This window comes from Protopterus annectens, chromosome 2.part1, assembly GCF_019279795.1.
Source record: "Protopterus annectens isolate FY-2018-M chromosome 2.part1, PAN1.0, whole genome shotgun sequence".
Taxonomy (NCBI): Eukaryota; Metazoa; Chordata; order Ceratodontiformes; family Protopteridae; genus Protopterus; species Protopterus annectens.
The window spans coordinates 1,628,730,966-1,628,745,913 of record NC_056729.1 but is presented as its reverse complement, the minus strand read 5'-3'; the positions used below and the strand labels follow the sequence as shown (position 1 = coordinate 1,628,745,913).

The window sequence follows — 14,948 nt, the reverse complement described above, 5'->3', positions numbered from 1 at the left end:
CATCTGGCGTTTGTAAAAAGATTACTAACAGGTCTAGGGTACACAGTAAACAAAAAGTAATCAAAACTCATACCCTCTCAAGAGATAATACTCCTGGGTGCAAGCTTAAAGACAACTGCCCAGATGGCTTATCTCACGCCAGACAAACACAGACAACTGACTACTTATTTCAAAATGTTGGCAACAAAGACCCAGTTATCTGCAAGAAAAATTCTGCAGGCTTTGGGCTTCATGGCATCCTGCATTCTGCTAATAACATATGCAAGACTGCATATGAGGTAACTTCAATGGTAGCTAAAAAGTGTTTGGACTCAACATTGTAACAGCCTGGAAACAATAATTACCCTCATTCCCTGCCTGCAACAGGAGTTTCGATGGTGGGCAAAAGCCTGTCACCACAACATGGGACAGCCATTCACCATACCCACAGCCAGGCAGACAATGACAACAGATGCATCAGATTAAGCCTGAAGGGCCCATAAGGCAGGAAGATGTATTCAGGGTACATGGTCCGCAAGTCAAATGCATCTACATATCAATCAAAAAGAGATGCTAGCTGTTCAGAATGCCCTAACAGCCTTCAAGGATTTACCTCATCCAGGACAACTACTGATAAAGGCGGACAATACTACAGTCATGTGGTACATAAACAAGCAGGGGGGCACACATTCCTACCCCCTCTGCAGACTAGTCATGAACTTGTGGGACACAGCATTGACTTACCAAGTACATCTGCAAGCACAATTCCTGCAAGGAAGGATAAATACTCTGGCAGACGAACTAAGCAGAAATCTAATGGATCCCCACGAGTGGAATTTGGATCCACAAGTCTTCAGCATGATAACAAGAAACTGGGGATGCCCAGACATAGACCTATTTGCCTCCCCTCACAACTGCCAACTACAGAGATTCTACACAAGGACTTATCACAAGCAAGCATGGAAAGTGGATGCTCTATCTTTCAGCTGGAAAAACCTAACAGTATATGCCTTTCCTCCTCTGCCTCTCCTCCCAAGCTACTCCTCAAGATCAGACAAGAGAAGCCAAAAATGATACTGATTGCCCCAGACTGGCCCCGCCAGCACTGGTACCCAATCCTAAAGAACTTGTCTCAATGCCCAACTTGGACATTACCTCAAATTCCTCACTTATTGACCCAACAAGACAGTCATATACTGCACAGCCAATTCAGGACCTTAAACCTGGCAGCATGGCGGATAATGTAGCCATTCAAGACACATCACTCTCTAAAGCAGTGATGGATGTTATTTTGGAGGCCAGGAGGCCTAGCACCAGAAAATCTTATGCAGAAAAATGGAAGAGATTCTGTGCTTGGAACCAGGCACAAGGTATTGACCCGATTGTTCCAAATATTCCTCAGATTTTGCAATACTTATCTGAGATGCTGGATAAAGGCCTTTCCTTTTCATCAATTAAAATTCATGCCTCTGCCATTTCAGCTCATTACAACACAAAATCACCTATTTTTTCTCATCCATTACTAAGGCAGTACCTCTCAAGACCTCCAAGGAGAGCACCAATACCTGCATGGGACCTCAACTATGTCTTGGAAAAACTCGCACTGCCTCCGTTTGAGCCAGCTTCTGCAGCTGATATAAAATTCTTCTCCTGGAAAACAGCTCTGCTCCTAGCAATAACCTCCACTAGATGAGTCTCAGAGTTACCAGGCTGTGGAACCTTTTATCATTTTCCATCCTGACAGGATTTCTCTGAGGACAAACCCTACATTTATGCCTAAGGTAGTGTCCAGTGTGGCCCTTAACCAAACAATTCATTTGCCTACCTTTTACCCAAACCCACAGAATAAGGGTGAGAGACTTCTGCGTTCTTTGGACATTCACAGGCAGCTACGCTTCTCCTTGGACAGAACCAAAGCTTTCAGAAAGACTGAACAACTTCTAGTGGCATATGCTGCAGGATCACAAGGAAAGCCTATCTCAAAGCAGACTATTTCAAAGTGGATAGGCCACTGCATTCATTTCTGCTATTCACAGCATGGCAAATCAGTGCCTAAGGGCATTAGGCCACATTCAACCAGAGCAGCAGCCACTTCAGCAGCCTTCCTCAGAGGAGTACCAACCAAAGACATCTTAGAGGCTGCAACTTGGAGTTCAGTGCATACTTTTACAAAGCACTATCACTTACCTCTCTACTCTAAATCCAGGGCAGGCATTGCCACTGCAGTTCTGCAGGGCCTGATAGACTCAACTAATTCTATTTAGCACCAGCCTCCCAACCTTAGCTTTGGGATTCAACCCAATTGTAATGACTGCAACAGTGAAACACGATGAACATAGTACAGTTGTGTACCTACCATAAATGTAGATGTTCGAGTGTATTCACTGTTGCAGTCCAGGTTACCCTCCCACCATCCCCCTTTTCCTTGCTGGGACTTATCAGTACTTCTCTATTCTGTGCAACGTATGTGGTGTATTTGCTTGTAGATGAAGGAAAAGTTGTTTTTTGTGTATGCATGCTTATTGGCATAATTTAGCCTACGATTTTAGGGGCACCTGACATCTGGAGAAGAAAAACTGAAGAAAATGGCGTCGGCTGCATCTTTTATACCCCTGGCGCACTGACATCAGGGAGGAGGCGACAGCAACCGACGCCGGACCTAGTTTTGGAACTCGGGCCGACCGCGAGTAGCCTGCCAGCAGGATAGCCCAATTGTAATGACTGCAACAGTGAATACACTCGAACATCTACATTTATGGTAGGTACACAACTGTACTTTCCGTAAATCCCAAAAAGGTTTCCCTCAGGCACAAGGTGAACCCTCCCCTAGAGGCAGAGGGGGAGGATATAATGGAAGATGCCGTCCTCACGGCAGAGGAGGTCTGCAACATCAGTGAGATAGAGAGACTTTTTCTGATAGTCCCTTCCATCGCCCCTGAGGGGTTGCCTGACTGACTGTTTCTGGAGGCAGTCGGGGGTCGTCTTTCAATGTACCCAAGCTCCTGGCTGCAAATTTCCCAAGATCGTTGGGTACAGACCATATTATCAAGAGGTTACCTTAGTCCCTTTGTTTCCTAACCCCTGGTAAACCGGTCTCTACCAGACGTGCCACCCATTCAATTAGACCGTGCAACATCAGAGGTCATCTCATTGTTTCAAAAAAGAGTCATCCAGGAAGTCCCCACAGAGCAAATAAGATCCGGAACTTACTCTCAATTCTTTTTAGTTCCAAAAAAGACAGGGAACTGGAGATCAATTCTAGATCTCAGCAAACTCAACAAATCTGTAAAGAAATCGAAGTTCCGTATGATCACTCTGCAGTCGATATTTCCCTTTATCGGGAAAGACAATTGGATGTGCTCAATAGATCTTCAGGACGCGTACTACCACATCAAAATGGATAGGCACTCCAGAAAACACCTACACTTTCAGCTTGGAGCCAGTCATTTTCAGTTTCGAACACTGCCCTTTGGCCTCACTACAGCCCCCAGAGTGATCACCAAATGCATGGCAGTGGTAAGAGCTCACTTGAGACGTCAAGGATTCCAGGTTTTTCCGTACCTAGATGACTGGCTCTTCACTGCTACCAGCAAGCACCAACTAATCAGAACCAGGGACGAGGCTCTATCCTTGTGCGCCAGATTAGGCATTACAATAAACCTAAAAAAATCAGCCTTATCTCCATCTCAGTGCATTGTATTCTTAGGCTCAGAAATAGACTCAACCACCATGACAGCAAAACTGACACCAGAAAGGATAGAACCATTACACGACCAAGTCAGTTCCTTGCTGAAGAAAGACATAGTACAGGCCAGGATAGTCCTTCAGGTCATAGGGAATATGGCTTCTACCATTCTCTTAGTTCTTCCAGCCCATCTGCACATGAGAGTACTCCAGTGACTACTATTTGCCCAGTGGTCAATGCAGAATCTCCCCCTGTCTCACCAAATTCTCATCACAAACTCCTGCAAGAAGGATCTAACATGGTGGTTACATATGGATCAACTTCATCTAGGTCGCCCACTTGCTCCCCCTCAACAAAATGCAGTCTTGACCACGGACGCCTCCCAAATTGGGAGGGCATTATCTGGGAATGACGGTCCAAGGTATTTGGCAGGATCACGAGAACCACTTGCACATAAATGTTCTGGAGATGAGAGCAGTGCTATACACTTTGCAAGCACTTCACAGTTCTCTTCCCACTGGGACAATTGCGATTCAATCAGACAACATGTCTGTAAGTGTGGTACATAAACAAGCAAGGGGGAACCAAATCTTACCCACTTTGTCAAGAGGCTTTAAGAGTATGGAAATGGGCGATGGACACTCAACGCTTTCTGGTAGCAATGCACATTCCGGGGAAGTCCAATGTGATAGCAGACAAACTCAATCGAGCAATTCTGATGCCTCACGAGTGGTCCCTGAATTCAGAAGTTGCGGAAGAGATTTTTCACAAATGGGGCCAGCCTTGCTGTGACCTATTCGCCATGTACATGAACACCAAATGCAGCAGTTACTCTACCCTAATTCCCCATCCGGGGATGTCACCGAGGGATGCTCTGGTCCACAGTTGACCTCCAGGACTCCTTTATGCTTTTCACCCTTTATTCTCATACCAAAAGTGATTCAGAAAGCAAAACTTTTGAAGAGTACCCTGATCTTCATTGCTCCTTACTGGCCTTGCCATGTTTGGTTCCCCTTCCTGAGGCCCTATCTCTTGGAAGAACCATGGATTCTGGAACTATCTCCAGACCTCCTGATTTATCAGTCAGGGCAGTTCCATCCTACTATCCAAACCCTGAAATTGACTGCATGGCTGCTCCAGTTCCACGAATAGCCAGGTGTGTTTCCTTTTCCCCCACAGTCAAACACATTCTGATTTCTTCCCACAAACCTTCCACCAGGAAATTATATTCCAGTAAATGGAAAAGTTTCTCTATTTGGACAGCAAACCAAGGCATAGATACCTACTCAGCTCCTATGGAGTCTATCATGTCCTTCCTGGCATCCATTTTTCATGAAGGAGCTGCAGCTGCTACTATTAGAGTTCAGTTAGCTGCCATCTCTAATTATCATTTTGGCTACATGGAAAATCCAATCATGTCCCACTCTTTATGCAAAACCTTTTTGAAAGGGGTCCTCCTTCACAGACCTCCAATCAGGCAACCACAGGAGCCCTGGGACCTAAACCTAGTTCTTACATCTTTAATTTCTCCACCTTTTGAACCCTCTTCTTCATTGGATCTGAAATTCTTGTCTTGGAAGACATTGTTCTTAGTGGCTATAACTTCTGCTAGGAGAGTTTCAGAATTTCAAGCCCTCACCATTCGACCTCCTTACATTGTTTTCCACAAGGATAGAGTTTCGCTTAGAACTAACCCTTCCTTTCTTCCTAAAGTATGTTCAGAGCATAATCTCAACACAACTATCAAACTACCAGTTTTCTTCTCAAATCATCTTAATAAATCAGAATACAGACTACACCAATTGGATGTCCACAGAATTCTCAGATTTTACCTGCACAGGACTAAAGAATTCAGAAAATCAGACCAATTGTTTGTTTCCTTTTCAGACAAAAATAAAGGCTTGCCTGTTTCTAAGGTCACTTTGTCTAAATGGCTTTCAGACTGCATTTCATTTGCTTACATAGCTGCTGGCAAACAATTACCAGCCAAAGTAAAAGGCCATTCAACCAGAGCAGTATCAACTTCATACGCCTTTAGATCAAAACTCCCAATTGATACCATTTGTGCAGCAGCTACTTGGGCAATACCTCATACCTTTGTTACTCATTACATATTGGATTTGGCCTCCTGGGACAGGTCATTCTTTGGGTCCACTGTGCTGAAGAGTCTGTTTGCTTGAGCCACCCAAGATAAAGGTGCTAGGGATGCTGTCCCATCCAGCAAGAATTATGGCGAGATAGGAGTACATGACATAAAGAAGTTATGTACTTACCATAACATTCCATGTTTGTAGTCCCACCCTCTTTCCCCCTTCCTGTTTCCTGGAGGAACTGGTGGACTATCCATTATGCTGTCTGACCTGGTTGTAGTTGTCCGTCCACCTGGCATGGATAGTAATACAGAGTGTTCTGTTTGTATGTGCATTCTTATTGATAGTTTACTGACTATTATGTACCTATTTACTTTCTTGCAAACAAGATCTGGGGAATTGCAGTGTGGCACCATGGGATAGGGGTTAGTCTTGAGCCAGTAAAAGCTCTTGAGCTTTAGTATCGACTGAGTCGGAGCCAAGAATCAGCTCCGAACCTATCCAGCAAGAATCTAGGCGAGATGGACTACAAACATGGAACGTTATGGTAAGTACATAACTTCTTTTTCTCGCCTATAATGCATTGCGGGGGTATAGTTGATGAGATTACATTGCCTAGTCTAGTCAGTCTGATCACAGTCCCATTTTAGAGTGTAAGTAATAAGAAATACTGTCAAGTTTAACATTTAATGACTTTTTTGCCATGACTCTGACATATTTGTAACACTAGTTGTATAGACTTCTTGCACAAGGATGAAGAAATAGTAGAGATAACATAATCTTTTTTTAAAAAGTGACATTTTTTGAGTGTCAGGTCCTGTTTTCCTTCCATCTTCCTTTCACGGGTCAGCCAGTATCATATTTTTTGGCTTGCAAAGCTCAGTTTGTTACTGACGTCGCTCTCAGTGGTTATGTCTCCATCACCTTCACACTACAAAAAGCTCAGTGGGATCATGGCCCCAAAGAAGCGAAAGCTTTCCCCTTTACATAACAGTACACAAAGAAACAGCTTTGAATTTTGAGCCAACACAGCTTTTTTAAACAAGAAATATATTAAAGTATCATTTATGATATAGGCAATTATGCATGTATATAAATTAATACAAACCCTATTGACATAACCTTAGTTGTAAGCATTTTACATCACAAACCGTATTGACATCATTTTTGTTGCAGACATTATACATCACTTGTAATCTACCCAGCCAATGTCAACCAAACATTACGTAGCTCATTCAAATCCTTCTTTTAAACTTCATTCCTCCCCTGTATGTGTTATTCCCACAATTCCCATTTTTTCTTATGTAATTTGCTCCTACAGTTTCCTAAAGATCCCAGTTCCAGTTGTTTTATCTCTGTTACTATATTCAAAACTTCTAGTTCAGTTGGTTTAGACTTTGAGTTCCATTTTGTAGTAATTGCTTTTTTGGCAACCACCATAATTAGACTCAACAAGGCCTTACTATGTCTAGGCAATTCTGATTCTGTATCATAGCTCAAAAAAATAATTTCCTTAGTTACACCAATTTGTTCACCCAGTATCTCTGATAGAGTTGTCTGCAGGAAATCTTTAAAGTCTGCCAACTCATTACACTCCCAGAAAATATGTTCCCAATTACTTCTTTCTTCCCCATCACACCTCCAACATTTGCTGTCTACCTGAGGAAAATACATGATGAAATTCTCATACGTGTGGGTGAACTTGAAAAAACTGGTGCTGCTGTTAAGATGTTGCACAAAACTCTGGGCTTCAGATTCAGTACCCTTAAACAGTATAAAAATGTCATCCAAAAATCTACATCTTTATTCTGTCAGACCACTCATTATCCAAAAGAATGCTTTTATGTTTCCAGCTAGCCAGCATAGCTCCCCCCACATGGTGAACCCATAGCCACACCAATTTATTGTTTGTAAATCGTATTGTCGAACATTACAAAGTTGTTAGTCAGAATAACTTCCATGATTTCTTGAAATAACCTAATTTCTCTACTGTTGGCCCCATGCACTAATATTCTCTCGACTACCCTCTCAATACCTTCCTCATGGGGAATAGAGAAATATAAGTCAACCACGTCTACTGTTAAGAACATTAAAGATTCATCATATTCATTGTTGTTAATGGACGTTAGAAATGCCGATGAGTCTCTGCAAACTTGTTCTTCTTTTTCGACATACTTCTTCAAGATAGAATCAATGTACTTCGCACTTGCGTATGTGATAGACCCTCGGGAGTTGACTAAGGCCCTCATGGGTGGATTTTGTTGGTCTTTGTGCAATTTCGGCAACCCAAATAATGTTGGCATTTTCGGGCTAGGTGTAGACAAGTAATTGAATATGTCCATGTCTATCATACCTTCGATGAATAAATCATTTTAGAAACAATTAACCTTTTTATAAGCCCCGTTCATCTCATTGACACTGGATTCAGCATATATACCACTTTCCAAGACCAGGCGCATTCTTGAATTGTAGTCACTTAAATTCATAACTACCAGTCCACCTCCCTTGTCTGGTTTTAAAAAAATGGATAGGAAGACTTTTGGTTAAACTCAGGATATCCCTCTCTCCAGCATACATGTTTAGTGTACCAACACTATTCTTGTTGTTTTTTTTGCAAGTGCCTAAGGTCAAACTCACATAAATGTTCAAAAACACCCAACAATGGGTGCATTGTTGGGTTGAAGGTACTGGACACACTCAGGCTGTTGTTAACAGAACTTTTTTTGCCAAATATCAAGTTTAAATTGAGTTTACAGGTGAAAAGTTTTAGATCAATTAACGTATCAGGAAGTCTAAAGTGGTAATCTGGAACAAAAGTTAGACCCCTGCTAAAAACATCACAAAGCCTAGGGTCAGTGTCATAGTCAGAGAAGTTATAAATTTTAAATTCACCTTTTCTATTAAACAGAATGGTAGGTTTAATACTTATTTGTTCCACTTGGTTACCTACTTCTTGGCTCCTTTCGCCCTCGTATTGTACTTGGGTCGATGGTTTTGGCCGTTGTTGGAAAAAGAAGACTGGTCATATATGTTGTTTGAAACACCACTTTGAGCCCTATTATCTTGACTCTGGGCAGAGGTGTAGTACCCTTCCCTAACTTCATCAATAGGGACAGTGTTACTTTGTTGGTTAGAGAAATTTTCTGTTATACACTGGTTAAAGTTTGTAACCTGAGCCCCTCTCTCCTGACTTCTTAAAGTCTCTCCTGGTTGATCTGAAAAATTCCTAGACTGGGATGGGGGCAGTTTAGGGTGAGCAACACCGTTCTTATAGTCATTAATATCACTCTTTAGTTTTTTAAGACTCAAGACTGAGGTGGAATCCTTCAAAGCCCCCGGGCCAGAGGATAATACAGCCCAATCCGCAGAATCTTTACAAATGCATTCTATGAGCACCTGCAGGAATGCATGGATTGTGCTATCCCAAATAAAACCAAGACTCACTCCTCCAAAAACAGGAGACCTGTCTGGTGGACCCCGGCCATAAATAAATTATACAACAGAAGAAGGATGCTACTACATGACAGAGCAAAATCCCAAAAAGGGAAGGCTACTACATGACAGAGCAAAATCCCAAAAAGGGAAGGCATCTCTGATCAGTATTAGCAAGAAACTTCGATCCCTCATAAAATCATCAAAGGCCAGTTTCGAAGAAAAATTGCCCTAGACACTAAAGATAATCACAAGGCCTTCTTTAGTTATGTCAGGAATATGGGTGGAAACTCCCAGATATGCTCTGAATTGTTGCATAACGGTACAAAATATACCAAACGTACAAACATAGCCAACATCCTGGCAGACAGATTCAGTGCAAACATCTCCCTCCCTTCCCCCCCAAAGGAGCAAATGCCTATCCCAACTGAATGTAACCTCCATGACATCAAAGATGCACAGGTGAAATCTGCCCTCTCCAAAGCAAAAAACACAGCATCTATGGGACCGGACGGTGTCCCAGGCTGTGTCTTACATGAGCTTCAAGAAGAACTTAACCCTCACATTAAGTCACTGCTCAAACTTAGCCTTAATACAGGATATGTACCCAAAGAATGGCGTACAGCTACAGTGGCCCCACTCCACAAAGGTGGTGCCACAACGGACCCCGGAAACTATCGCCCCATAAGCCTGACTAGTCTGGTCTGTAAAGCTGTGGAGCGTATTATCATGGAACTCATAAACAAAGACATTGGGAGCCTCCAGACACTGGACCCTACCCAATTCAGCTTTGTTAAGGGCAGATCTTGCCTCTTAAACCTAGTTGATTTCTTTGTAACAGTTACCAAAGCCATAGATGAGGGCAAGGTAGTCCACACAGCCTACCTGGACCACGCAAAAGCCTTCGACACAATACCCCACTCGGGCATCATAAATAAGCTTACCAGCTTAAATATCAACCCCTATATCACAAGATGGGTTGCAAACTGGCTCAGGGATAGAACCCACATGGTCAGAATCGTAGGTGCCATGTCCAAATCCAAACCAGTTACAAGTGGAGTCCCACAGGGCTCAGTTCTGGGACCTCTCTTGTTCGGTATATACTTCTCTGAGGTTCAGGTTAACACGGGGGGGATTATGGCTGACAAAGTTCGCAGATGACTGCAAACTGGGGGCCATAATCGAATCTCCAGCCGACACAAGCATCCTCCAAAAGGGTCTCACAGAGACGGATGCTTGGTGCCAGAGCCACGGCCTCAAGCTAAATGCTAAAAAGTGCATAGTCATCCCCTTTGGGAAAAACAAGGTGCCCACAAATTACCACATAGGTGGTAATTCATTAATCTGGAAGAAGTAATTAGAGATTTGGGGACCAACGTAGATAGTAATCTCTCCTTTGATAATCATGTTGCCAAAGTGGTTAGAAAGACCTTCTATATAGCCCACCTTATCACGAAAGGGGTCGCATCTAGATCAAGAGAGGTCATTGTGCCCCTCTACTCGTCACTCATCAGGCCCATAATTGAATACAATGCCCCTTTTGGGATGTACCTTACCCGACACCTGCAGCAACTGGAGAGACCCCAAAAGTACCTCACCAAGAGGGTCATGGGCTACAAACAGATGTCCTATGCAGCTCGACTAAAGAAACTCCAGCTCTACTCAGTTGCTTACCTCCTACTCAGAGGTGATCTATGCCTGATGTACAAAGCCATGTCAAACCCAGAATTAATGGACATGCTCCACCTCAAAAAATCCGAGTCCCTTAGAGCTACATGCTCCAGGGACTTAAACCTCAGCACAAAAATAAATAGGACATGCTGGAAGGACAGATTCATTTCCCAGAGGCTCCCCTCACTCTGGAATAGAATCCCAATTCATGTTAGACATAGCCCCTCGTTGACCCTCTTCAAGCGAAATCTGGACGCGTGGATGGGAAATCGCAAATTCACCCCTGGGATCTCTTCTGTGTCCCTGCTAGACAGAGGCAAAATAAACTAATCTTAAAGGGTACCTTCTGTGACCTACTTTACAGAGGCACAGTAGGCTAATCTAATAGGGAGGTGGAAGCCAAATACACTCTGGCTAGGCTTATAAATGCCCTAGGGCAGATAGCCTAGTATCTACCTATGAACCTATAAGCTTGATTTCAGTGTTTTTCAATATCTGTTGTTTGATAGAGCTGAACACCCTTTTGTATTCAAACTGATATCTCAGGAAATCTGGGTGTTCCTTGATTTTCTTATCTAAGCTTGAAATATCTGTTGCCAAACAATCAATAGTAGAGTTGTAATGTTTGGACATTAAACCCATTAATTCTAGACCATGCTTATCAAATAAATTGGTAAGGTCATTGAAAAAAGGTGTACCTGCTTCCAACCCCCGACGGGTATTGCCACAAGTGAAGACCTTTTGACACAACACCTTCCTTCCTACATTCTTCAAAATAGCGCATCTCCAGTTGAAGCTTTTTAGCCTTGAATTATTTTTTATCAAAGTCTCTTAAAAGAGACACCAGTGGTGTGTTACCTCCAGCCGGTCGCTCCCGTATATTATTTTGTACTTCTATATTCAAAGATGATCTCTCCCACACATATCATGAGAATTCCATCACGTATTTAGACATTGAGTTAAAAAAGAACATAGAAGAACAGCGCTATGTAGCCAGGATCTACCGTAAACCCACATATTCTAACACCATGCTTCACTTACACAAGTTGCCATCCTATACATCAGAAAAGATCTGTACTTAAAGGACAACTTGTCCATGCAGCAAGGATGGTGACTGATGAAGTGACTTTCCTTGAAGAATATGAGACACTTAAAATTATGTTTCTAAAGAGAGGTTACCCAGACACATTGGTCCTTGATTTAGTAAATGAAGTCATAAACAAAAGGAGAGAAGGGTTTTATAAACCACTTGTTAGACCTACTATTAGGTCAGTCACCTCAGAAGAGGATGTGAATTTGGAAGTAACCACTAATATAAATCATGATTGTACACAAACAGTAGGTGTAACCACTAGAAAGATTTCAAGTAGTTTTGTCACCTCATTTTGTTTGGAAGTCAAAGCAATTGAGGTTATATTTAAAAGAAACTGGAGCATCTTCATGATGGAACCAGACGTTTTGGAGAAGTTGAGTAATTCACCATCTTTTATTTACAGGAAGAACAGGAACTTGAAACAGATCTTAGAAATGGAACCCCAGAACTGTAGTAGATATGGTGGTACATTTAAATGTGAAAACTGTAACTATTGCAGATATATAGCAACAGGGACAGAATTCACAGCAGGTTCCTTTAAGGTAAAAACTAATGGTAGATTTAACTGTAACTCTAAATCCGTTGTCTACCTGGCTAGTTGTGTAGCCTGTCCAGCATATTATGTTGATAAGACGGACAGAAAACTAAAAGAGAGGATTTATGAGCACACATACCATATTAGAAAAAAGTAACTTTCTAACGCATTGGCAAGGCATTGTGCTGAACACCCAACACACCATTTTCACTTTAGAGTGATTTGTCAGGTTACTGTTAATCTAAAACGGGGTTCTAATCATCTAATTTTGGAAAGACAGGAGTTGATTTGGCAACTGCGTCTCAACTCTTATAACCCCCCAGGTTTGAATGAAGTCACTTCCATTCCCTATATTCTGAAATTAAAGAGCCTAATGTGCTAGACAAGTCTTTTGTCTAACTAAGTCTTTTAAACAGCTCTATTTGTAGTTGAGTAAAAGAATGCAGGTTTTCGCATCATGTTTTAAATCTTTTAAAAATATGTCTCATCTTACATCTAAGCTTGTTTCACCCTTGTTGGTGATTTGTGAAAGCATTACAGTTGAGTCGATCAACACTGGTTAAAGTTGAAATTGCACTCTCTTATTTTATTGTATTTTATTTTATTTTGAGTGCAGCGCTCTTTTAGTCCACTTGGAGCGCTCTTGTAACTCAACAATGTGTATATAAACATTTACATTTATATATATATTTTCCATAGTTTTTTCATCATTTTTTATCATACACTCTGCCCACCTAAATGCAGTGATTTAATGTGTCTTTATTTGTACACAAAAGCAGCTGTACATTTTTGTTCTTTACACTTTTTCACAGTTGCTGTTTTTGTATTTGACTTGTTGCTGATGTCATGTGTCCAAGCTTAATTACTTAATTATTTATGCAATACCATTGGTTAATGCTTTTTGAAACAACCATGTGGTCTGTATTAAAGTGAACACTTGTGCTACTGTTGTAGGTCTGAAGAAGTCTTCTAAATTAAGACGAAAAGCGCTTAACCGTTTACTTTTGTATCATACTGTTTAGTTGCAAAGTAATAAACCTGTTTTTACTTTTTTTTGCTTTGGAGACTTTGTGTTCTTGAGCCTTCGTTTGTTTCCTGAGTTGCAGTTTGGATTTGTTTGTTTGGATTACACAGTGTTTTTAATATTACATTATTAAACGGATTTCAAACCATCTGCGGATCATCCATGACATCTAATTTTATTGTTTGCAAGTGTAGCTGGTTGACACTGCACCTTCGTTTTTTGTTTTTGATTTCCATATTTCTCTGCTTTATACAGACTTTTATAGAATTTCCAAAATATTTCTAATACGTCAACAGGATCTCGTTACCTTCCTTGTTACAGGCTCCCTAAACTTGGTGCCAGCCCTTTCTACTTTCTGTTGCCTGAGTCATTGTGCTAAAAGTTTTTACACTATAGAGTTATTATTAAAATCAGTTGCTCAACAGAAGTCCTTCTAAATGCATTTATATTATCAACGTAATTCCTTGTTTTCCATTTAGCATTCTGCAGTTGCTCCTCTTCTTGTTTTGTGAAACTCTCCCTATTCTGCAATTTTTTAACATTTGTCACTCCCTCTAAATATTTCTTGTTACTTCTTAACCATACTTCCCTTTCTTTTATTCAGACCCTATTTTAAATGCCACTTTAATTTTATCCCACTCCCTTGCTATATTTTCAGAAGAAATTTCTCTTTTCTCTAATAGCTCCTGAATAATTTCCACCACTCAACCACTCATTCCATAAATTTCTCTCTTTTCAACAGAAAGGTGTGAAAGCCTCATTGTCTCATTTTTATTTCATTACACTGTGTTTTTATTTTAATTATTATTGGTGCATGATCTGAAATAGTTATTTGGTACTTATCAAGACCTTCAGTTAAATGCACATCTCCTGTGAGATGTAAATTCTGTCTAGCCTAGGTCAGTTTTTGTATCTTGAGGAATAATATGTAAATTCACTCCAAACAACTAGTACTGATTTCACATCTTCCATACCAAATATTTTCATAACTTTCTTGAAGAGTTTACCCTTCTTTGTTATACTTTCCCTTATGGGGCTCCCAGACACATCTTCAGTGCTGCAAATCAAATTCCAGTCCCCACCTATAATTAATATTCCTTACTGAAACCTGACTATTTCTCCCAGATTTTCTTAAGCTCCATTATAGCAGTTTTTAGTGGAATATAAATACCTGCCAGTGTCATCCTCCTCCCTTGCCAGTAGCCCCTTAGTACTACAAATCTACCATTGTTATCTTTTTTATCCTCTTCTATCACTATTGGAGCTCCTCTTGCAATTAATACAAGTGCTCCTCTTTTCCTTTGTCCCAGTTATTCCACTGAATATCCATCCTGAAAAACCTTTCTTTATCAAATTCACATGTTCATTTCATTCCAAGGGTGTCTCCTGTGGCATAGCTATTTGCAATCTACATTTTATATCTGTCTGTGAGACCATTG

The 14,948-nt window shown here is 41.2% G+C and overlaps 1 protein-coding gene across 1 annotated transcript in view; it reads left to right on the top strand.

Moving 5' to 3' along the window:
• The window catches only part of LOC122795001 (uncharacterized oxidoreductase YjhC-like), a 1,313,984-nt gene extending 1,302,045 nt beyond the window's left edge, over nucleotides 1-11,939 (top strand). Inside the window, exon 9 of the mRNA XM_044063588.1 lies at nucleotides 11,685-11,939. Coding sequence (XP_043919523.1) covers nucleotides 11,685-11,939 — 255 coding nt within the window. The remainder of the gene's footprint in view (nucleotides 1-11,684) is intronic.
• The last annotated feature ends 3,009 nt before the right edge of the window (nucleotides 11,940-14,948 follow it).